General features: G+C 43.4%; 2 protein-coding genes across 3 annotated transcripts in view; one reads left to right on the top strand and one right to left on the bottom strand.

The window, feature by feature from the left end:
- Window positions 1-26,004, bottom strand: part of snd1 (staphylococcal nuclease and tudor domain containing 1) — a 166,751-nt gene that overhangs the window by 66,647 nt on the left and 74,100 nt on the right. The window lies entirely within an intron of this gene.
- lrrc4.1 (leucine rich repeat containing 4.1) lies at window positions 19,098-24,281 on the top strand. The gene has a single exon (XM_044022840.1). The coding sequence runs from the start codon at window positions 20,851-20,853 to the stop codon at window positions 23,722-23,724; it is 2,874 nt and encodes a 957-aa protein (XP_043878775.1). The 5' UTR covers window positions 19,098-20,850; the 3' UTR covers window positions 23,725-24,281.

Here is a 26,004-nt window from a genome sequence, read left to right as displayed (position 1 = left end):
CTTTAAATGAAACATGTGTACCTCAAGCAAAACAAACAACCAACTCTGATCAGATCTCAAACAGGAATCGATAACTGGTGAAGGTCTTGCTTCTGGGTGGATGTAATTAATCAAAACTGATTTGAAAACTGAATCAAAGTGTCCAGGATGACATACGAGTGTGGAACAACCAAGACGAGGTAATAAATACACTTATTACTGCAAACAAAGTTGTAAACAGCCCCTGACAGCGATATGTGAATCAGAAACTGCACGTCCCGACACAAAACTCCAGAGTTCAAGATCTCTGTGCTGCCGTCAGTGGTTTGTGAGGGCACTGACGACGGTGTGGACAACATTACTTACTCAATGTGCAAGTTTATTTTTGCTTGTTAACAGGGGAGATGAGAAAAATGACAAGCTGCAGGGAGTAAACATTCGAACACAGTGGAAATGTTTAAGCAGGAGTCAAGTGTGCTATAATTTGGTTAAAAAGAAGGAAAAACTAAGAATAAACAAAAACACACACACACACACACTCTGTCTCTCTCACTCCCTCTCAAAAGCCAGAGGGAACTACTACGCATGCTTTTGCATGTCACCCGCTAAAGATCTTCCCACAGCCCATTATCAATTGTGCAAAGCCATTACTGAGGTCCATAAACCGCTGTTAATGGAAGATAGTAGCACAGTACTGCAAGAAAGCAGGGACACATGCTAAATCCCCACAATAAAATAGATACCTGATTACATAACAGGCAGTTTTCATGCGTTATCCTGACGCCTTACTGATAAAGAAGAGTTAAACTCTACCTATAGATCCTTTTTATTTGGCAGGTTCCTCTGTCAAAGCCTCATATCAGATGTTTAGGTATAAAAGGGCTAAATGTGCTGCCATGTCATGTGGTCCGAATCGAAAGAGGAAAAGGCCAGTGGGTTCCAGGATAAATCTATGGTTATAGATCACTGTTGGAAGGGGGGGGGCATGAGGGAGAGACAAAGAAGAATAAATGAATGAATTAAACAAACCGCTATTGATCCCTTAATGGCATAGCCCAGGAAAGGATGTAAATAGCGTGTTAATGGGGCCTGTAATTAAAAAAAAAAAAAAAATTGGGGGGTGGGGGCAGATGCAGCCAGAGTTAAAAGACAACAAACTGTTTATTACCATAACATAATAAATAAGAATAAAGGTTAGTGAGGGTAAAAGAGGTCGCTGGATTTCGGCAATGTCACCAAAGCAGGAAATAAAACAATTTGTGACACAATGTCGGTGTCAAAAAGTACAAACTGAAGGAACGCCAAAATGAGATGCAAAAAGCAACCTCTTAATATGAAAATGAAAGCAGAGTGTGTGGCTGGCATTTTAATATTTACTTAACGATGGGATTCCCTTTTATCCATGGCCACACACAACATTTACAAGCAAGAGATGCTCTATATTATCATGAAAGCCAAAGTGGGCCTTTTAATAGGAACGGGTTGGATGGAGTTGAGTAACCTAAGCCAGTAGATGCCTGTGGGTGCTGGTTATTGACTGTTCCTACTTGGCAAGCTAGTGGTACAGCTAAGCTCTAGGCCAAGGGCTAAAACTGTGGCACCAACCAATTCCAAACTGGGTTGGTTCATTAACTCTCAGACCATAAGGTCAGAACAGACAGCTATTTGTCACGTGCTGATCAAGTGGAGCCTGGGAGGGATAGAACCAGGTAGTGTTGTTTCCAAGCGAGGGTTTACAAATATGCAGAAAGGATCCGGAAAAATTAACGACGGTGGTGGAAATGGCGGGCACATTTTTGTCATCCAGCTTCTACAGTTATTGGTGTAATCTGCAGAAAACAGCATGTCAAACTGTTCTGGTACATCTTGAATTCTTAAAGGGGAATTCTGGGTGTGTATGCGATTAGTGCTTACAAAAAGTTTCATATTTGGTCCGGTAGAACGCAACAGGCGTCAACAGTGCATGCATACACATCATCCTGTCTCTAAGGATGGGGCGGGGCAGGGACAGTGGCAGGGACTTTCTCCAAATATTGGTGGACCGCCAATACGCAAACCTGCACACTCGCTGTAAAGGTGAAAAAGGATTTTACGAGCATCAGTGAACGCATCACAACCCAATGGAAACATCTCTGCCCCCAAGGCGATCTACCGGACCAATTATGAAAAGTTTTGCAAGTGCTATTCACACTGACACAGGAGCCCAGGTCGAAAAATCCCAGAATTTGCCTTTAACAAGTTCTGTAAAAAATAAATAAATAAAACACACTTCTATTTAAGGAAGCATTGAGCCAACTTTTGTTTGTTTGTTTTGCACCAGTTTTGTCAGCAAAGGACGGCACTGCCAGCGGTGCTACAAAGACGAGCACTCTGTACACAAATGTGTGCTGTGAGCGTGCCTGTGTCTGTGTCGACTCTCCCAGGGTGATCAATGTGACTCAGGGGGTCCCATGCATCACTGTCAGTGGAAGGCTGCCGTCTGTCGGTGGCAGGGTGGGGGGAAAAGTCAAAGCCCTTCTTGAATGGTCATGGCCATTAACGGTCAGGCAAACAAGCATGATCCCCACCATTAAACCTGCCTGGTGCCCATTAATGGGTTTTTCTTTCATCAATAGATAATTGATGTTTGCCCTGCGTCAATGTTTTGACATAACAGGTGAGAGTATAGCTTAGCCTGTGGGGAAAGTTAAAGGAATACTTCATCGATTTGCATTTAGTTTTGTATCACTACAATAGGGCTAGTATTTTTGAAACATTGTGCTTCCCAACCTCAGTTTCCCCTGAGTTGAGAAATATCTTCATTCTTTTCTTTGTTACGTGCCCACCACTGTTAGCGCAACTGTAAAGATGGCAAAGATGGCAGACACTATTTACATTCTGGGAATCAGGTCCTAACAAGCCTGGAATTAGCATTGCAGTTTCAAGGCTTGGACCAAGACTCAGACTGTTGGACATGCAACTCTTCTCAGGGGAAATGGAGGTTGGGAAGCACACTTTTTCAAAAATACTATCCTAGTAATACAAAGATAAATGCAAATCTTAAAGTATTCCTTTAAGAAAGCAATGAAGAATGGGGCAAGAGCCAACTAAATAATCTGGATATGCTAAGGGGAAAAACACAAAGATGTGGCATTATTACCTGCTAGTCGTTCAGAATTCTTTATTATACACTGACATCTCTCACCTTTAAAATGGAACTCAGACTGTTTGACTCTCTCCACCGGGAGATGTTTGGGGGGAAAAAATTCTACAGCAGAAACTAATAAACACTTAGTTGCACCGTTTGTCCCTGCAGTGCTCCTTTATAAGCGTTAAGATGTTGAAAAAGTGCCCATTAAGCGATCTCCAATGAACACAAAAAAGGAAAGTGTTACCATTATAGCGTCAATGCATCAGTGTTTGTAACCCTTTGTTAGTGATTTAAAGACAGCTTTCCTCCAATTTACTTTATTAATATGAAGAAAGCTAAACGACGTCTTTCCGAGGCTTTTAAGGACAATCTGAGAATAATTTTCTATGTTTTCATAATAGATTCGAGTCAAGGGGATAAATTTCACAACGTACATCGCCCATATAACACAGACAAGTTTAAGGGATTTTATTTGTAATGCAAAGAACGCCATGTACACAGTAAAGAGTCATGATACGTTGTGTACTTTAAGTTTTAAGAACTGCCATTTTTCTGTATGATAAGACAAAGGCGTTAAAAAGGAAGCACATTTCTCAACAGTCAATAGTCTGGAGTTACTGCCAGCGCAGAGGAAAAGAATAAAGTGAAGAGTTAAACATTTCACAGAAGGGCTTTGAGAGACTTATGAAGCCTTCACAGAAACACTGGAGTCGAAGCAAAGATAGAGAGAGAAAAAGAGAAGGGGTCAATAGTGAGTCAATCAGGACAGAGGCTAGAGTCGTCCTCTTTAAATAACCTACAGTACACCACTAAACTGAAGCAATAAATTACAGAAAGATCTGCTGGGGGTTTCAACCCCTTATTGCACCAAGCAAGTTAAGGTGTTTTATGCGTCTTAGCAAATTTAATCTTCTTGTAAATGACACGTAATCTGAAACAACTGCAATAACTCTTTATTTTCTTGTGCCGTTTTATACAAAATTGCGGACAGTTCATAAAGCCATTAAATTCATTACAGTGCTTAAAATAACCATCAAACCCAAGATTGAAGCTTAGATTTTTTTTTTTAATTACGAAAACATGACATGTAAACAAGGTCACGCTGAATCGTGTGAACGGAAATAAGCTCTGGTTGGAACCTGCAGGCCTGCGTGATGCTCACTGACCTTTGTGATCTTACTTTTCGTCATTCTACCCCTGAAGCCATAGCATATACAACAATTAGACACTGTGGGGGGGGGGTTGACGAGTCCCAGCACAGAGGGAAGGGTCAGTAACATTGAGTAATGCAAGACCTGTGATGATGTAACGGCTGATAAAGTTCTACATCAGTCAGTGTCTCTCCGTCTGTTCTAATTGATCGATAGTGTTTTGTTTGATTTTTCCTAGGTCTGTGACTAATAATTCTTTTTTTAGAACTGTTTTTTAAGTCAATTATTTTCTCTTATAATCAAGTATTTTTGTCCATAAAATGTTGAAAAATGCCAATCAGTGTTTACCAAACCTGGAAATCACATTCAGAGATCAGAAAACGTTAGAAAATGTTCACGTTCCAAGATTAGAAACGTTTCGGAAGCTGAGATTAGAAAATTATGGCACGTCACCCAATCGGAGAACATTAACTCAATAACTCTGCATATCCCATGATCAAAATTATATGTATATTTTAAGTGTATCTTATTATTATTTAGAAGGTTTGATGGGGAAAAGGGAAGCAGCAAATACAGCAAACCTACAGTTGCAAAGCTAATCACGCTAAATTTGTAGTTAAATTCGTTTATAGATCCTTTGCTAACCCACATGAAAGAACAGCAGAGCCTTTACACAACACAAGAAGTAGCTGAGCTAGAACAAGGCTCAGCATTGGGGTTTAACAGCCTGGTTATTAAAATCAATAACAGCAATAACTACAATCCATCTCATATTTAAGAGAGGGGCGACATGGCATGCCGGTCGATGAATATTGAGCTACATTTGTAATATTACTAATATCATATAATTCCCCGTAACTGGCTGGTGTTCGGGTGCAGGTGGGAAGACATAAATTGAACTGGGCTGTGAGTTATTGAAAGACTTGAAAACAAATGTCATATCTCTGTGAAAGTTATTACTTTAGATGAATAGTTTTTTTTTTTGTCATCAACCTCGGTAACAAAAGCCTAAGCACGTGTTGGAACGAATGCAACACTTGGATATTGAAGCATGTTTCATGTTGTTTCACTTAGCGCACTGTGACACGCCACTTCCTGAGGCTCCAGTGTGTCAGAAAGCAATGGGAAGTAAGGGTCTAAATCTTCAAATCAATGCCTGAAGCAGCGAGAGCTTGGGGTGGTGGGTGCGGGGGGAGCAGTGAAGCCACATTGAGCACATTTGGGGGTGGTCAAAATGATTGGAGAGGGCAATAAGCCATATTACCTCTGAATGACAGCGTTCCTATCCTGCGCGTCTATTTATACATGCACCTGCGAGTACAAAACCAATAAACCCTGGCCATTATTTTGCAATCACTGAGGAGTAGCAGCAGCAACAAGGACAGCGATGGAAAAAGAACACAGAATTAGATGTGCGAGAACACATTTTCTATACCCCATGACAAAGAGACCGTATGTTGAACTGGGATTCTGTTCAGTTGACCAGTATAGCACACATATTATATGTATTACTTGCTGTATTTTATTTATTAATTTACAAATGGAAATATTTTAGACATTGATCAAGTCTATTAATCCGCCCTGCATCAACAAAGACCTATGCTTATGACACATGAACACATTCGATGTTGAAGCTGTGGCAGAAATATGTATAATTGCTACTTAGGAATTTACTATGTTCAGCCTTTACTACATCTATATATAAAAAAGCCAAGTATTTAGAAACAACTAAATTTTTACAGCAATAGAAAAAAAAGGAAAAAAAGTCCATTAAGACCATCTGAACCATCTAATTAACTAACAATAAGTGCCACTATATGGCTTAGAAAAATGTGTCAGTAAAGTACATTCTACACTATAATGGTGTATTTCCACCGGTTCTACTCGCCTCGCCATGTCACGGGTTTAATTAGCATTTCCACTAGCTGATTGTTCAGACTGCCGGCCGCTGACTGGCCAGAGTGCCGTCACAAGAAGAGACGTCCCACACACAACTCAAGCTGGACAGCGCCAAACTGTAGATCACTTAAATCGACAACTATTTATCGGTTTGAAGTAATCGGTTTGAGCTTTTTTCATGATTAATACACAATTTCCAATTGTTTAAGCTTATAAATGTGAGTATTTTCTTCATTTCTTTGCTCTGGATAACAAAGAAATCATTAAAATCATCATTTCCAGGTTTGACTAACATCGATCAACATTTTATAAGGTTTTCGGATATTTTATGGACCAAACGATTAATCGAGAAAATAATCGACAGATTAATCGATTATGAAAATAATGGTTCGTTGCAGCTCTAGTCGTGTTACATTATCAGCTGTCATTTGCAATACTGGAGCTTTTAACATTAGATTCTGAAAGGAGTTGTTGTGTACATACAGTATGGTTTATATTTTCATTATTTGACAGTAAAAAAAAAAGCCAGAGTGGAACAGGCACAAAAGTGCTGGCCATTCACAATTGACAGCAAATTTTTTTGGGCGAAGAAACAACAGCACACCAAAGGCCTCGACACTGATCGGACTGTTGAGCATGATGCAAAAGCCTGTCATTAATAACACGGAACGAATAATCCCATTTACTATTCCCATATAAAAGGGAGCCAACAAGTGGTAACAAATAAAAATGAAAGGGGAAAGTCCATAATAAATCCGACACATCGGCAGCCGTTTCTTCAATCACGCTCCACTTGCTGCGCGGCTTTATGAGTCGATTTAAGATTTCATAATGGAATTTTAAATATTTATAATTCCACGGCTGCAAACGGCAAAACCAGAGGTCTCTGCCATAGATAGCTCTTCGCAGGGAAAACAGCGGGGTTACATGATTCCCTTATGGACATTTCAGTGCACTGACAGCTATTGCTGATGAGGACATTAAAAAAGGTTGGACACAAGCCAGCTGGACTCTTGTCAAGGATGGGAGAATGAAGAGTGTGCACTGATTGACAACATCAGAAAGTGAATTACGTCCGAGGTCTATTTGGATGTCTTTCTCTCTGACAAAAGGAAAATGTTGGCGCTTTGGAATTGTGCACAGATGTGGACAGAGACGGACAGGATTTGAAATCTGGAGAGAATAATTACAAATGTGTTCAATAAAATTGAAAACTAAGAGACTAAATGTATCATGCAAATGGGAGGGGAAAAAAATAGGTAACCCCAACACCTACTGGTGTTGTGTCAATAATTCTTGGGACTTCAATGACCTTGGGAGGAAAGATGGTGGCTGAAAGCTAGACGGGGCATGGAACAATCATGACCAGGCCATCATCATTTGTCTCCACCTCCTTTTCTATCCTCTTTCACCAGTTGACACGGCAAATGGCGCAGCCAGCCTGTGTCACTCAAAAAGCCATTTCTGTCCTCCCAGACTCTGCCTGTGCTGACAGAGTGAGAGAATCGGGAAGAGGGGGGGGCAGGGGTTGAAAGAAAGGGCCAACAGAGGCATTTCTCAGCACGGCTTTTTGTCATTTTTTTCTGTGGGCTTGTCAAAAACGCGACGCCAGTGCCCGGTTGTTGAGGTTGGTTGGTTGGTGAGTTGTTAGGCAGAGGTTGGAATTTTTGAGTGTGGGAAAAGTGGTGGAGATGAGCTGCTGAAGAGGTACTTCATGCTGCTATATTGTAGTAACCAGTGGGCATGGAAGTGGAAGGGTCAATGCTGCCGGGGAGGGGGGATCTGATAAACAAGATGTACAAACAAAGAAGAAACTGAGCAGAACAGCCCTTCTGATATTAAACGGAAAATAACTGTGTTCTTGACACAATGAGACATCATAAAGATACTGTGGGCTGGAAGGAATCTTTCTCAGTCAGAGGTCACCGAACAGGAAATGACAATCTGACCCCAGTCAAAAGGCACAAGACAGAAACACCTCTCGGGATGAATCACGCTATAATCATTCTTCAATTTTGGCAATCCAATTCTACCAGGCTGCACGCTCAATCACATAAATGCCAAGTGAACATCAGCAAATGAGACAGGGGATTGAGGTGTGTGGTACGTGGCGGTCTGTGTGTGTGTGTGTGTGCACGTGCGCGAGAGCAAGAGGAAGAGGAGGAACTGATTGAATCAACTCAAGCCTACTTAGGAGCTGTGCAGCTGGTCTGTTGCTGGACTGCGAAGGATGATTCAGTGGCAAATATGATTTGCCCTCGACTTTCGTTCGTCAACTGCAACACATTCTGACCACGCTGACTACGCTAGTAACTGCCTGTGCTAGTTAATCTAATCTGTGTGGTGTCAAATAAACGGGATTACAGCCATCCTGCACCTGTGCTTGGTGTACAGACACACCGCTGGGAACAAAGTATCATGAAACAGAGCTCTATCACATGGGATAAGGTAGTTGGGGTGTAATCTCTTGCTGACAATCTTACTCAGTTTGGGCAAGTGTGTTTAGACACAGTGATGGATATTTGGTCCTTCAAATGAAACACGGATGTTTGGCCAGCAGAACACAAGCTCTAGAGACTAACTGACATTATACTGTATATATATATATACTGAAAGTGAACATGAATGGGTCATTGTGAGCAGGAAAAAAAGGCCCAGATCAACCAAGCTCACACCTGAGAGAGCAATTTGAAAAGTTTGAGCAAGAAAAGCACACTCAAACACCACTAACCTCTACGCAATAACCACGTCAAACAGTGCGGGCTGAAGTATAACAGAAGACAGCCACACAAACAGCACAGAGTGCTCAAAACAAACGTCAGAATTAGATGTGCAAGAGAGATGCTGCACACACCATCTGGGAAAAATGAATAATAATGCAGAGGGTGGAGGGAAGGAAGTAACAGATGCCGCAACTTATATCTGGAAACACATGGTCCCAGTTACCTAGGCTGAGAAATAGTACGTACCTTGACATAAATAAAATTAATTAGACCATTTTTTTTTATGTCCACAAAAATGCAAGGTTCTTTCTATCCCTCACGGATATTTTCGCAAATATGACACCATCAGCTGATACCACTAGCTCTTCAACTTTGCTCCAATCATCTCTTTCCTGTTTTTCTCCTGCCATTTGGGGAAAAAGTGAAGAGAAATCTGTGTCAAAAACAAAAGTGGGCCTCCAAACAGCTTTGTAATGAGAAGACAGGGGAGAGAAATGGACAAAATAACACAAAGAAGAGAGAGAGCGAGAGAAGTGGAGGTAGAAAAACAAGGAATGGGAGGAGAAAGACAGAAAACTTAGAACAGGTCACACAATGACGAAACAGTGTTGAAGGCACAGGATTCTTTTTTTTCCCCCTTCCCCACTGCTCCTTCTCTGCTCCACAAGACTATGGAGGTACTATACAGGCACCTCTGTTGTGTTCTTTCTAGAGCATCTCTAGGGCTTGAGGCTTGTGTCATCTGAGCCCCTGAACACATTCTTAGCCGTTTATTTTTCTTCTTGTAGAAATCACGTACAGGACTGAGACGCATGTGCACAAAAGACCAAAGTTCGTGAGCGATTCACAGCTGAATACATCACAATATGACCAGGTATCAAGTGTAGGAAGACTGAGTCACTGGTGAGAGAACATGAACAAAAAGGTATCACACCAACATGTCACTACGCTCGGTTGGTTCATGTTTCTATTACAGACTTACAAGGTCATTATTTTATCAATTTCTGTGTAAAATTCAGGTACAAATATATACTATATACTAAATCTGAAGGCCTGTACATACTTTGCAAGAACAGAAACATTGGTTCTCTCTCCCAGGTCATGTTAGAAAAGAATGACGTCATTATAGTTCCTGCAGCTTGTTCTTGACACACCTGGGCAGAACTATTTCCAACAACTTTTCCAGGACTGGCCAGAGTTTGAAGTGGGCACGGTTAAGGCGGAAATGTTGACTTCTCAGGAGTTGTGCACTCTAGTTTCTCGTGTAGCATGAAATGTCCTGTTCTTGCCACCTCGAGAACAAGAACTAACGTACAGGCCTCGACTCAGAATGAGTCAACCTCACTGCTCTGCTTTAAGGCTACTGTAGTCACCACGGCATGTGCTGTCGCCAAGGTTACATGTGCTCTACTTCGTCATAGTATTAAATGGCATCTGTCTTTTTCTTCCCTCTCATGGTCCATGTAAGTTCCCGTTTAGATACAACAGTACGATAAAAATATGGAACAATTAAAGGATAATGCTATGATTTTTAATAGCGGAATATAAGTATGTGTTACACACAAAAAAAACACACGTCTTCTAATGGCACAGAATAAATTTAACACAGCGACAAACAACCATTTGCAGTGCAATTGTGTGTACTTGATATTTTTGGCTTAGAATGTACCATTTCCTGCAGGAGAGCTTTTAACACCGCCAGGTGTGCAATATGACAATTGTGCTTCCAAATAGGATGGATAACACTCACTCCAAAACAGGCGGGGACACAGCGACTCTCTTCAAATTCAATTTCAACAATGTGCCCACAGGCAAAAAGCCGACACCTCACTCCTGTATCATTGAGCTACAAGCTACAACAATCTTGTGGCCAGCTCAACACTCATGCTGCCCAGGCTTACTGCTTGAATACCCAATGGGGCACCTCTTAAGAGGTAAATCCCTGTGCCCACAGGCTGTTTTTTTCCACTGAATTAATAAGTGGAAAGCTCGATTGTTTCCTCAAAAGAAAATACAAACCAGAGTGTCTCAGTGGTTTCATCAATTTAGTTATTTTTTTTGCCGTGTACAGCCGAGCCCCTAAAACGGATGATATAACAGGGATGAGACACACGCACACAGAAAAACAAATGCCACCTCTTGAAGAAGAAGGGCGTCTAGACAGTTAAGTCAGCAAAGCCATCCCAGGATAAGAGATGCAAATTAAACTGCATACGCTAGCAGTCGGTCTCATGAGCACCACGTTCAACTACAGCGCAGACTAATGTCGTTTTTAAGTTAGATCATACCTGATTAAACACTTTTGGGAGAGTAACGGAGGGCGACCAGAGCATCTATCATCCAGAGGAACCACTATGTTCACAAAAAAACAACGGCGGGATTGAGGCAAAGCAGAAAGGGTCCCATAATTAACCACTAGAACAACAGAAACCATGTTGTACTGAAGACCTGAAACTATAAACTCCTCAGGTAAATGTTTGATGATATTTTAGAGTTTGCCTCACTTTACAAACCTGGGAATGATTAGCCGTTAGCTGATATTGAAGTAGAAAACAACTACTATTTTTAATTGCAACATTGGCTGAAGTAAAGAGGAAAATCACGGGTTTCAATAGGTTACAAGTCAAACTTATAATTTTCAGCGGGATGTCAAACAATGAGTGGCAGGAAAATTAAAGTGCAATCAATGTCTGCCTGGGGAAATTACTACTGTTCATCCATGTGTCAAGCCAATGCGTTTTTGTGTGTGTACGTTATTATGAAAAAAACAACCAGGCCACACACCAATAAACACAACTGGGTGTAAGTGACCTAAGCTGATGCCATCAGAGAGAATAGAAAGAGCAACAGCAGGATGACTAGCAGGCATGTGCAGCCTGACCTACTAAACAAAAAACTACCAGCAAATAATGGTGGAACAGCAAGAAACAACAGTGCAAATATAATAATGTAGATAAAAACATAATGCACTTAGTCAATGTAAAGATGACAGCTATTAAAGTCTTACTGAGATTTATGCGAAGGATCGTTAAAGAGCCCCGTGGATGAGGAATAAAGTCACGCTTCGTTTAGCTTATTCCCTCAGTATCATGTAAAATTTAAACATTTCATTGCATTATAAAAGCAACGACATGCATCCGAGTAGGAACATATGCGTCTGCATGTGCGATTTTTTCCTCCAGATACCGGGTGGGGGGGTGAGGGCAGGGCAGACTGTGGACGCAGTTATGACTCAATCTAGAAGAACTACCTTTGCTTAAAAGACGTATTCTCACACACTGTGAAAATGCTGCGTATACACAAGAGTCGAGAAGTAAATGTGCTTTTATCATGAAATTGCTTTTGCCTGTTGAAAACACACGAGCTGAGAACAGTGTATTAAAACTGCAGCCTACCATCTACTCCTCTTTAATCAATTGGCTCAGCAAAAGTACGCAAAAGTGCAAGCTCCCAAACAAATCATGCCCCATTCCATGCTATTGCAGTCATTACAAGGTCGTCATCAGATTCAAATCGAAGGTTTGTGCAAGTTCATCGCACATCCACCCCAACTCATGTCAGCCAGATTGACTACCCTCTACCAGTTACTAATAATTTCCTTTCCTTTCCACTATTCAGAGGAGGCCAACCATGCTACTTTTAATCCCCCAAAGCTATGTGGAAGTGCTAACATGAAAAAAGGGATTAAGGGCACAGTAAGGCTGTATGTGCATGTGTGTCTCAGATATGCCAGCATTAGCAAGATTTCGCACAATAGGTGCATGTAGAATAAAAGCACTTTTTTTTCCCTTCGTGCAGCAGGCTAAGAGCATTTGGTTTCCATCCCTGATGTTTTCCAATTTTTTGCTGTAGCAATGTCAACCACACTATAAGAGGCAAAGTAAAACACTTGGTTTTCTTCACGAGGTGCCTGATCCTTTGGTGCCTGGCCTCTCTTCACCCTTGTGTGCATTCACCCACACAAACACATGTTGCCATGTGTAGAGGTACTTTAGAGAACTCCATCGACGTCCTACCATCAGCTCTCCTTAGTGGCTGAAAGCAGAATGTGTGGGAGGACCGGCTCTTATAGAATGGACTGCTGTGTGTTATTGACTTCAATTTAGAAAGTGCTGCCTGCTGGTTTACACCCCCCCACACCGCACACCACCCCGCTCTCATAGCTGGGACCTTGCTGGCCCCCAGCCGCTGCCTACCTTCGGGGGAAATCCCTGACTGCTCTGCTACAGAAAACGCATTTAAGCAAGGTCATGGAGTCTGGAGTTACAGGTGTAACAGGGTGTGTGTGGATTCCTGGTTGTTTCATAAATAAAGTCAATGTCCACCTGTGTCCATCTGTCAACCTTAAGCTTTCCCTTAACCCTACACTGTCTCCTAGGTGCTTGGGTGGAGAACTGCTCCAGTGCTTCTGTCGTCGGAGCTACAGCGGGTATATTATCGGCGCACAACGTTTGACACTGCACTTATAGATTAGACACACTTTGTTTGGCTTCTAAAATTCTCTAGTGTGGGAACAAATGTAGACTCACTGGGTATCTCACTGGCAGCTACACACATACTCAAACTTCCATTCTCTACTGCTTTATACAAATAAAATGTTATTTCATGTCGTAACAATAACTTTTCATACCTCTTAGAAAATCCCGCACTTGATTACCGTTCTCTGAGTATAATGCTCACACTGGAGAGCAGCGAGCTCATGCGCACACAGATAAAGACAAGGTTAATATCGGTGATGAAATCAAAATTTGAACCGATGAAATTCGACTTTCTGTACACAGATGATATCCGACACGAGGGAGGCACAAAGTGAGACGGACACATGCGCTTACAGACACATAAAAATGTAAGTGGAAAACATTATCAGGGTATGGGGCAAGGTGGATTTGTCAAAAATGAAAAGCTGTTTCTCCCCTCCCCACCCTTCCATCCCTGGGTGTGTGTGCAGTACCAGGCCTCAGTAGGGCTAATCCCCCCCCCCCTACATGATGAATTGATCGAGATTCAGGGATTTAGAGTTTCAGGAAAAAATAAAACTGCAAAGAAGGTAATTGCCGTGGTGATATTAGGGAGAGGGGGATACGTGAAGGTCAGGGGCATCATAGTGGGAGAAGAAACAAAAGGTGTCAACTTCAGTATGGCAAAAGTGTCTGAGGATCCGATTCCATGCATGATGATGATAAAGACCGGAAAGTATAGATGTTATTATTTATAAAGGGAGATTTGTACTTTAAAGGGCAAACTGGGAGTTTTTTTGTTGAAGTGTTATATCCAATTACCTCGACCAATAGACATTTTACACTTGTGATTGTATAAAGGCTACAGGAAAAGCTTCACATTTGTTTGTCATCATCAAGGCAAGGTGAGACAAAGCATTTGTTAGTGTAATAAATCCTTTTTACAGCCCCCCATTCTAGTCTATAAAAACTAGTAAGTGAACTGAGACAAGGAGAAGTAATGCAAAGCCCGATATGGCACTAATGTCACATAAAATACAGCAGAGTAACAGCTCACCAGTTAAGAAGTTTGTATTGACCAACCCAAGGACATAAAAGCAAAAGAAAGAGAGCGAGGGAGAGAGAGAGAGAGAGGGGTGGTTCTGGAGAAGAAGAAAAAAAGACAGCATCTTTGCTGCAAAGGAGCTAAAAGTCGAGAAGATTTAGCTGCCCTCTCTGTGGTGAATTACTATGTTTTTACCTTCACATTGCTCAGAGAAAGAGACATCCATTTCCAACAGCCTGGCAGTTGGCAAGGCAACATTGTGATGAACGCACATACAGATATGCTGCATGAATCCTAATGAAGCAAACTGACCAGTGACACGGCCAAGGCAAGACGTGGTGAGCACTAGCGTTTGTTAGAAAAATAAATAGTGAGACGTGACGGAAAGTGTTTTACATCTAAAAAGAAAAATATTTGCAAATGATTGAAGTTGGAATTTTGGAAAGTTCCAGGAAAGCACACGTCGTTCTCCTCCTGGCTCATTTTGATTGAGTTGACAGTGTTAACCTAGCACCATCATCTTTACTCTGCTTCCAACTAACAGCGCTCGGGCTAATCCCTGCTCTGGCAGCCACTGTGAACACAGCTCAACATACTGAAATCTATTAGTCAGGAGACGACGCTAGCAACACAGAATGAATGAAAAACAGAGCTGTGGAAATGTTTGTCTTTCACCGTGAGCCCTCTAGTTGCCACAACCAGATACGTCCCTTATTTCAGAAAGACACAGTTTGTCTCTCGCACACCAAAAAGACAATGTAGAGAGTAGTGATTTTGTTAAAGAGGGGGATTAGGGACAAGAAACAGAGGACGAGAGGTTGAGAGAAAGAAAAGAAAGGGGGCAACGACACAGCTATAACAAAAGCAAAAGTCAAGGAGAGGAAATTAAAGGGAAAATTGTGAAACAGTTGAGGCAAACACAACAAAATGGATAAAGAGAAAGGGGAATTTAAAGGAATATTGATTCATAACAGAATGTATTATCTTGTTTCACCTAATCTTAACAGTTCATCCACATTGCTCTACATTAATGTGCCATCCAAAGGCATTAACGACAAAGGAATGTCCAATACAAGCAAATGCTGAAAATATCAAAATGATTTTATTATGCTTAGTGGAGGTCACACAAGTTTATTGGAATCAAACTAGTGAGACAAAGTGGTGCATAAATACACTTTCTCATCTCACCTGGCCAGATGTAAGCCACTAATATACCTTATTGAGTGTTATAATCTTTTGGTACCCAGGCATGATTGGTGCATGCGTGTGCACAAGCATAAAGCGCAAGCATTTTAAGCCTTTTCTGGGACACTGATAGCAGTGTGTGTGTTTATGTGTCACACATAATCTCCTGCAGAATTAATTTGTGGAGATTGAAATGAAAACCTTCTTTACCTCAAGGTCATCATTATTGAGTCTGGGGTGTCTGCGCCCACGCACGCGTACGTGCTCACGCACATTTCAGTATTTTGACCAGGGGAAAAAAATGCTCTTATGATAACATCATGTCAGGGTAGCCACTGGTATGCAATCTGAAACCGAAACATTACTGGATACTTGGATATAAACACATGTAACTCACACCTGAATGCATAACATTTGTAATAGCTCTCAAAGCACAAGACAAGCCCCAAAAATAGTGTGCCTCTTGTCTCCTTGGGAAAATATTGTTCTGCTGTGTTCACACAGAAAACCATGTGGGGCTTTGCCTTAGGGCCTGCACTGTAAATCCTTGATCCTGGCAATGGTAGGGGCAATGACATTATCATTAGAGCTATCATTCGACTCCAACATCCTCGTAATCATTGCTACTATACCATAGGCCATTCATACAAACGGAATTACTGACACGTACACACATGCAAACAGTCACAGGCTGCTGACCTACATGTGACTGGCCGCAGCCCAGATTTGCGAGCGTTCAACCCCAGAGGACGGCCTCTGTACCGTTTGCATACACCCCGTGAACATACTGGCTGTCTAGCGGACACCAAAGTAGGTCGCATGGTCCCCGCTAACTACACCCCAGCATCCTCGTGTCCCAGTGCGAAAGGTGGCTGCACAGAGCTGTAGGTGAAACACAGCGGGCAGGGGTTGCAAAGCAGGGGCAGGATCCCGCATATCTGACAGCTCATCAAGGCCGTCATCAGTCAGCAAGTCCTGGGGGCAAGGCCTGACAACACTTTTCATATCAACGCACTGTATGTCGCACTGAGAAAGCATATACTGTTTGGCCACGGTGTAGGACACTACTTTATACACTAGACACTAAAGCACACTCACATGCTGGAGGCTTAAGAAAAACTTGCTGTGATCACACAGTTTGGCTGACAATCCAGGCATATGGGTCATTCCAGGCCAGAGCTAAGCTATATAACACAAAGGGTTGGCCACTTTTGGTCAGTGGAGCATTACAGAGTTTGGCAGGCCATGACCCCGGCTCCAATCAGCAGTGAGAAGGCAGTGACCACTGACAGACAAAGAAATAGGGTAAGAATAGGAAACAACAGGAAAGAGAAACAGACAACAGGAGAGAGCTGGACTTGTGGTGTTGGTCACTTTATGGGTCAATGAATTATTGTAGTTAGATAGCACTTGTCCTCGTACCCAGCTTGTGACCAGAGGGTCGCCTGTTCAAATCCCAGGATGGGTCAAGGGCTGGGGTGCCCTTGAGCAAGGCAATGTGCGAAGTGGAAAGAAACACAACCTGAACTCATTCTAGGTCACTTGCTCATGAACGGCGTCAGACTACATGTACATAAAATCACCGTTTGATTTGAGTCAGTGAGCACACCGGGTACCAGAGGATCCCTCAATTAAAGTTTGCTCAGGTGACAATAGATCAATGAAATGTTTGCATAGTTGCGACCGCATCATTGTTAAAACATGCTACGGTGCGTCCCCATTATGTCGCACGTTTACTTGCTCAGAGGACGCAGTGAGGGGGGAGGGGGATGTAGCAGTGGAGCACACCTTTGATATCAGCCTTCACATGGCTACCAGTCCTAGGGAATCCCCTGTGGAGAGAGAAAAAGAAACAGCCTTTCTTTTTTAACGGGGAAAATCCCACCATCCTCCTGTGGCTGCCACCACAGTGTTGCATATGCTTCGTTGAAGCTCATTCGTATTCAACTCGAGATAAGTCAAGGAGAAACTGTGTGTGTGTGTGTGTGTTATATAGGGGTCCACTTCCTACTCCTGTGCCGGTGGGAATAACATACTGTGCTACAGGCAGTGTGACCTTTTCTGGCTCACATGTTTTCTCTCCTCCATCTCTCTTTCACACACTTACACTCTACCTCGGACACAAATGCACAGACGCCTATCAGGACTGTCACGGCTAGCTTTACCAGCCATAAATTGCCCACACTGCTCCCTCGTTTAATAGACATGAGTCATGTACAAATCATTGGACAGAGAGAGGGAGAGAGGGAGAGAGAGAGAGAGACGATGGAACAGTCAGGTGTGTCTGTTTTGCATCTTCTCCTGTGGCAGGACGGTAAAGCACGTCTCATTTTTCTCCTGGTCGCCTTCCTTAACATGACCTTTATGGCTGGGTGCTTCCTCGAGCAACAGTTTGTGCTAAAATTGAGGGTTAAGGCCTGCCTGTTTAGAGTACTCTAACTACCTGTCCAGGCTTACATATCAGAGGAGAGGTGGAGAAGTGAAAATGCTAAAGGTGTAGACCCAGCAGCCAGCAGAAAAGGTTATCAAAAATCCTACATGTTACAAATGAGTAACTCATCTGTAACATAACAATTCTCACATTCTAAACCTTTTTATTCATCGCAGAGAATAACAAGGACGAAATGGAAAAGGAATAAATTACAGATCCTTGCCTTAATAAGCCAAACATACAACTGAAGGAGGGAAATACAAAGTGGCGAATGCAAATGTGAGCCGGCAGGAAATTGTATAGAGAGCACGAAAGCTAGCGATGGAAGTCAAGTGACACAGTGATGGACAGAGAATGAGAAGAGAAGGGAAGACGGCGAGCAGGGTAAGAGTGGAGTGTGTGTGTGTGTGTGTGGGGAGGGGGGGAGTTAATGCACAAAAACACACTGCATCAAACCAAAGCACTGCTCCGAGCTGGATGCGTCAGCAGTCCATTCATGTTTCTCCATTTTCCACTAAAGGACAGTACAAAAAGAGTGAGAGGCAAGGGGGAGATGAAGTGAAAAAAAAGGCACAAAGATGGGAAAGAGAGCGACAGGAAGTGAGGCAGTGAGAGGAACTGTGTTCCATCTGCCTGCCTTTGACACCAAAGCAATGCTGGGAAGCTTTGCCAGACTCTTTTGGAATGCCTGGAATATTGCTTGAGAGGAGGGGGTTAAAATGTGGTTGCTGTGGGGATGCCACCATCCATCCATGCCTTTTGCTCGGACAGCCTGTCCATTCCTTTAAGCTACACAAAGCCCCAGAAAGCCACAGAACAAGGGACCGAGTATTAAGAAAAAAAAAAAAAGAAAAAAAAGAGTGGAGGACAGCAGGAGCAAACTGGCTTTTGAAGAGGTAGATCTCTAAAAAGGTCTGAGTGCTTTGAGCATTACCAACTACCTCAGGACACTGCAGAGAGCAGGAGGGAGGAAGGGAAAGAGAAAGAGAGTGTCTGAGAGAGAGAGAGAGAGAGAGAGCGAGAGAGCGAGAGAGCGAGAGAGAGAGCGAGAGAGCGAGAGAGGAGCGTGCGCAGGAGAGAGGGAGGGAGAGAGAGAGAGAGATCCAACCCGGCGCACACCCTCTCTTTTGCTGCTACAACTGATCCTTTCCACATCGACGCTACTGTTAACGTTATGCCTGTAAGCCAAGCGTTCACCCAGCGATTGCCTTTCCTGCCTCGCTCCTCTCCCTAGTTGGACACTGCATTAGTGAGAGGGTGCTGATCATCACAAGGAGTGAAGCGGCGGCAAAAAGAACCGGACAAAAAGAAGAAGAAAAGAAACCCGCCGGAGAGAGGAAGGGGAAACTGCGCACCACCCCTCCTCCCTCTAACCCACCTCGATCAACCCTGCTACAACAACCCCACTCCTCCCAGCACCCGGTTCCATCCCCCAACCCACCCCCTTCTAAAGAAATTGACGGATTATTGGGAAGTGCACTGGAGGCAGGCTGCAGCTGCTGCTGTGTGAGCTCGCCACTGCTGCTGTGTGCTTCGCAAGGATGGTGTGTGTGCATTTTCAATTGCTGCTGTGCCCACCACAGCTGCCGAGACTGGAGCATGTGGCTAGTTAAGAGGGAAAAGACGTTAATGAAGGTACTGTGCATCGCCTAGCCTCTTCAACCCCTTCAAACACTCCTGGAGGAGGAAAGAATAGGCAAAAAAAGGAAAAAGAAAAATTAAATGGACACGACACCACACTAAGACGAGAAGCAAGAAGAAAAGTAGAGAGAGAGAGAGAGAGAGAGAGAGAGAGAAAAAGGGCTGTGAGACTGACCAACCGACCGACTGATCACGGAAAAGTGAACAGAGGAATACAGAGAGGAGGGGGTCTGTTTTTTAATGACTAGACTTGTCCGCCTCCCCTCCTGATCATTGCAAAGAGAAAAATCTAAGAACAGTGAAAAGGATTGTGGAATTTCAACTCAACATTCTTCAACCTTGTCCCCAACTACCTCCTTTTTGCTTTGGCACAAAATACTGTGCATGTTTGTTTGTCTGTTGCCTGTGCTATGGAGACCTGGGTAAGGTGTCTAGCAGGGGGATCAACTGTCAGATTCCAAGGACAAGCAAAAGAAGAGGAGTCGACAGCAAGAGGCGAGAGAGGGAGCACTGCTGCTTTGGGAGCCTGACTGGATTCCTATTTTTTTTTTCCTTTTTTCTAGTCAGCAAGAAAAGGGAGAAAAAAAAACTCACTAAGGGGGTCCAAACGCTCTCTTTGGATGTGTGGATTTACAAAAGGGCTCTTCTTGGTTTAGCTCTTTGGTATTGAGACCTGAGAAAATATATATAAAAAAGGCTTTCTTTGCTGCTCTTGGATATACATACATCTGATCTGAATGCCACAGCATTGTGATTGCAAAAAGGAGGGAAGCTATATATCTCAGTTCAAGGACCTGTAATAATAACTTGAGGTAGGTGTCTAGTGTTTCAACCCCTTTGCATAAATTTGTAACATCTTACCCCTTCTTCTACGTTGTAATACGGTTTTGGTCGTTTAATTTACCACCATGTCCCTCAAATATACATGTTTCAGACAAGCAAACCCTTCCCACCATCCCATCCCCTTCTGCCCATGAGCACAGCTCATGGAAAGTAAAGCATTGCTTGATCAAGAATAGGTCATATTTTGTTTCTTATTAGCAAAAACCTTAAACCAGCATTTTGCTCTTTTCCTATTCAGTTCCCATCTCTTTACTCTTGATCCCTTAACACTACTACCAGCCAACTATCTGCTTCCCAAATCCCCAAGGCCCCCAAAACACTAGCCCCACAACCCCCCTCCTCCCCCCAGATGATGCTGAATTATGAATGTGCCACATCATGAGTCTCCTGGGGCGGGTAGCTGTGCATCGTGCCAGGAAAGCCGCCCTGCTCTGTGTAGTCTTCCTGATGGCGCGAGCGTGGAGCAGCGCCTCCCTGGCCTTGGCGGGGGCGGCGGTGTCTCAAGGCCCTCAGGGCTGTCCACCGCAGTGTTCCTGTAGTAATCAGCAGGGGAAGGTGGTGTGCACCCGACGTGGCCTCACCCGTGTGCCCCCTGGTATTCCTGCCAACACGCGGCACCTCAATCTAATGGAGAACGCCATTGAGGCGGTGCAGGCTGACTCCTTTCGCCACCTGCACCACCTTGAGGTGCTTCAGCTTGGGCGAAATGCCATACGTCAGATTGAGGTGGGCGCATTTAATGGACTCACCAGCCTCAACACACTGGAGCTGTTTGACAACCGGTTGACAGTGGTGCCCAGTGGGGCCTTTGAGTACCTGTCTAAACTAAGAGAACTGTGGCTGAGGAACAACCCAATTGAGAGTATACCCTCCTATGCCTTCAATCGGGTGCCATCACTCATGCGGCTGGACCTGGGAGAACTAAGGAAACTGGAGTACATCTCAGAAGGAGCTTTTGAGGGTCTACAAAACCTCAAGTACCTCAACCTGGGCATGTGCAACATAAGAGGTGATATGCCAAACCTGAGTCCCCTCAAGGGCCTTGAGGAACTGGAGATATCGGAAAATCATTTCCCAGTGATAAAGCCTGGCTCTTTTAAAGGCCTGCGTTCACTCAAAAAGCTATGGGTGATGAACTCACAAATCACAGTGATAGAGAGAAATGCTTTCGATGACCTATCTTCATTGGTGGAGCTAAATCTTGCCCATAATAATCTGAGTGCTGTGCCACATGACCTGTTCTCCCCGCTCAGGTACCTGGTGGAGCTCCATCTTCACCATAACCCGTGGACCTGTGGCTGTGAGGCTGTATGGTTAGCACGCTGGCTAAGGGAATACATCCCTACAAACTCAACTTGCTGTGGACGCTGTCACTCACCTGCCATCATGAGGGGACGACAGCTGGTTGAGGTGGATCGAGGAGAGGGTGCAGCAGTCCAGTGTTCTGCACCATTCATTGCTGATGCTCCAAAGGACTTGAACATCTCAGCAGGGCGAGTGGCTGAGCTTCGTTGCCGCACAGCCATGATGTCTTCAGTGCGTTGGCTATTGCCAAATGGGACTATACTGACACATGCCTCTAGCAATCCGAGAATATCAGTCCTCAATGATGGTACTCTAAATTTCTCCAATGTCCTTGCAGCAGACACAGGCACTTACACCTGCATGGTTTCCAATGCAGCTGGGAACTCCAACGCCTCAGCCTACCTCAATGTGAGTGCAGCTGAGCTTAATACATCCAACCTGAGCTACTTTACCACAGTGACAGTGGAGGTCTTGGGACCAACGACTGAGATGCCCAAACCTAAGACAACCACCATGGGCACAGCTGCTGCTGCAGGAGCTGGGGTAGCTGGAGGAGGAGCAGGCCAAGGAACAACAACTACAACTGCGTCTCCTTCTGTTTTTCAGCCAGTCTTCATCTCGACTCCAACTGTACTGTTGCAAAGCACCGACAGTCCACCAAGTGCAGCTAAGCCATCTGTAGTTCCAGGACTTCAAGGTTCTACTGGCAAGCCAGGGAAGTCTGGGCCTAGCCTAGATGAGGTGATGAAGACTACCAAGATCATTATAGGTTGCTTTGTGGCAGTGACGCTGTTGGCTGCTGTCATGCTAATTGCCTTCTACAAACTGAGAAAGCGCCACCAGCAGAGGAGCACAGTGGCAGCCGCCCGCACTGTGGAAATTATCCAGGTGGATGAGGAGGACCTTCCACCACCAGCATCTGCATCTCAAGAGACAGCTCTCACATTGCCTGAAATCCGGGACCATAACAGCATACACAAATTGGACTACAGCCACAAGACTGACTACAGCTTTCACAAGCCCAAGGCCGAATACAAACCCCAGCCTGATTTCACCCTTCACAAGCCCAAGGCTGAGTACACCACCTATAAGCCAAATATGGACTTTAGCGGCCACAAATCCATGCCAGACTACAGTGCTCACAAATCAACACCAGATTTCAGTCTTCACAGATCAAAGCCTGACTACAGCCCATTCAGTCAGGATTACAACATTCCCAAACCTAAAGGAGAGTACAGCCCATTCAAACCAGACTTCGGCACCCACCCAAAAGCTAAAACGGACTACAGCCCCTTCAAACCAGATTTCAGCACTCACCCCAGGCAGAAACCCGACTTCAGTCCATTCAAAAGAGATTACAGCACCCAACCAAAAGCCAAACATGACTACAGCCCACTGAAATCGGACTACAGCACACAGAATAAACCTAAGGCTGAATACAGTCCATTCACGCTCGACTTTGGCACTCACCCAAGACCTAAGCCTGATTACAGCCCATTTAAGACTGACTACAGCACTCAACCCAAACCCAAAACAGATTACAATGGCCAGAGGTCGAAAACCGACCTTACCTACAAACACAAGGACCCTTACACCCCTCATAAGACTGCAACGGATTACAGCGCCTTCAAGACCGACTTCAGCCCTCACAAAGCAGATTACAGCGCCTTCAAGTCTGACTTTAGTCCACACACTCAGAGACCTAAACTTGATTACAGTCCACACAAAATGGAGTACAGCCCCCATAAGATGGACTACAGCACTCTAAAGCCTAAATATAATACCTACAAACCAACTGGCCATGGGGCTAAATGGACAGACAACAATGTTGGGAACTCTTTGCCTCGAACCTTGCCCAGTACCATCACAACAATGGCTGAGCCCTTTGTCATAAAAACTCACACCAAGGAGAAAGTACAGGAGACTCAGATTTGAAAGGCCCCCTAATTGGCTCCCACTCCATTACCTATGTCCCCAAGGCCCCTCCCACCCGTGCCACCCCCTTGTCCTTTGCCCATAAAATCATGCAATAGAATGCACAAAAAAGGACAGGATCTACTTTTTTTTGTACAGAGTGAAAACTTAAAAAGACTGGTGATTTCTTGTTGTACATGCTTATAAATATATATAAATATATATATATATGGACAAATTGAAAACTACCATGGGCTGGTGATAGAGAAACATATATTAAAAAGAAAAAGAAACTATTTTCTAACCTGTAACTTCTATTTAAAACAATGAGTTGTTTAAGATGCTGTCTTGACTTTGACAAATGAGGGTAGTGTTGTTTTAAAAAAAGGGGCATTCTGTGTGATTTTTACACCATGCTACAGAGAATGCAGTAAGGGGAAAATATTTATACAGAGAAGACTTTCTTTATCAAAAACCGAAAAAAGGTCAGTGTCGATCTTTACAGGTTTATCTTGTAAAAGCACCAAGAATTTGTACTGTGCCAAATGTTATAAATGCAATAAAATGGATTTTTGGAAGAAAAAAAGGAAGTTTTAGAGAGAGATGTTTTTTCCCCCCCTTCTCTTCTAGTGTATACTGTAACGATCAGCCGAATGCTTTAGACACTGCAGTAAGACGCTGCAGCTATGCTTTAACCCTGTGTGTGCTGAAACGATTTAGGCAGAATGAATCACAGCGCAGAAGTGGATGGTGCTTTACTTCTGAATCTGTCATCACCTGCTGTCATGTTATTTACGTTTAAGACAAGACTGCTCTAAAATATACCTGAAAAGATCTGAAAAGATGCAATGGTGTGTGGAAAAGCAAGTATTGCAGAGCTATCATCACATCTTATTTGTTAAATGAATGTTCATCATTTAATGATTTTCACTGACACAAGCCGACTGTGTTTACTAAGATTATTTCAGTTACAAATTGATGTTATTAGTTGCAAATCTACTGAGTGAGAAATGGGTAAAATAAGGTGATAATACACTTCGGGTGTCTCATACCGTCTTGTACTTAGCCGAAAAATATAGGTCCTCATTTCACTTTTCATTGCATTGCCAGCTGTTGTGCCTTCAATCAGTGCGGGGGCATTTTTTTATGGTGACAAATGCCTTCAGGTCTCGCTGTTAACTGTGCATTTTTCATCTTAGACAGGATCACCCCCCTCTCAATCATAATACTGCTCACAGTTCTGTAACTAACGAAGAAGGATAACATACATGATGAAACACATACCATGTTTCTGGCGTGTATTGGACAAGTGAGCCAGTTTGTGTTTGGGAAAACATGGTATGTAAGACTGAAGACAATGCCGTGTTGTTGCCCTTATACTGTAACTCGTGTTACCTTGTCTGAGGCACACTTGTTTACTTAAATTATTGAAAAGAGAGAGAAAGAGAGAGCGAGAGGGAGAGGGCAAAAAAGTGTTGTCAACTACCCTGGGAACGCACATCACTTAAGAGCATCATAACATGTTTGGAGTGCATCATTCTATGTGGGTGAGAGATGACAAAGGGAATATTACCAGCACAGATTCTAATACTTGTTTGTGTGAGTAAAAGTACATTTCTTAAATCAAAGAATAACCGGTCTCTGTAGATGCAGGGTGTTAGCAGGTCCACAGTCACAGGCCTGTGTACGCAGGCAATTTTTGACTGCACCATTTTACATAGATTTCAACAGGAATTCAACAAAACAAATAAGAGTGTAGCAAGTAGCTGAATGCTTGTGATCTACTTAACCTACAGTGGAGACTGTCAGCAGAGGAGCGTGATATGCACGTTTGAGAGGGTAACAGGACAGCTTTGACAAATAAATAAGTGGCAAAAAAAAAAACAGTGGGAGGAGGGAGCCAGACGGAATAAGAGACAGGTCAGAAGAGACTGTTGAAGAGAGAGAGCACAAGCATTTACTCATTTAGCTCATTTAGGCAATGCCTCGAGCTTGGAAACATGTCAAATGTTGTTGACTAATACAGCATCGGCTGTAAATGTATAATTTAAATGTCTTCAAGCATTGCACTGGATTGGGGGCTGAGATGGTTATGATGGGGAAAGACAACTCTGTGGGATGGTAAAATTGTGCAGAAATATATCCAAAACAGAAAAAAAAAAATTTGCCATCTAAATAAGGAATCACAAAAACGTTCCTTCCTGAATTTCACTGGATTCTGTGTTCGAACTTGGGGAGCATTGACATCTGGCATAAAAAGACAGGAAGGGCCGCAAAGACTGAGATTAGGGAGAAACTTGA

The sequence above is a fragment of the Solea senegalensis genome, linkage group LG3, assembly GCF_019176455.1.
Source record: "Solea senegalensis isolate Sse05_10M linkage group LG3, IFAPA_SoseM_1, whole genome shotgun sequence".
Lineage (NCBI taxonomy): Eukaryota > Metazoa > Chordata > Actinopteri > Pleuronectiformes > Soleidae > Solea > Solea senegalensis.
This window is presented reverse-complemented; position numbering and strand designations above follow the sequence as displayed.

Excerpts from the sequence above, each read along its gene's own strand:
- lrrc4.1 (XM_044022840.1), top strand. The coding sequence starts at position 20,851 with ATGTGCCACATCATGAGTCTCCTGGGGCGGGTAGCTGTGCATCGTGCC.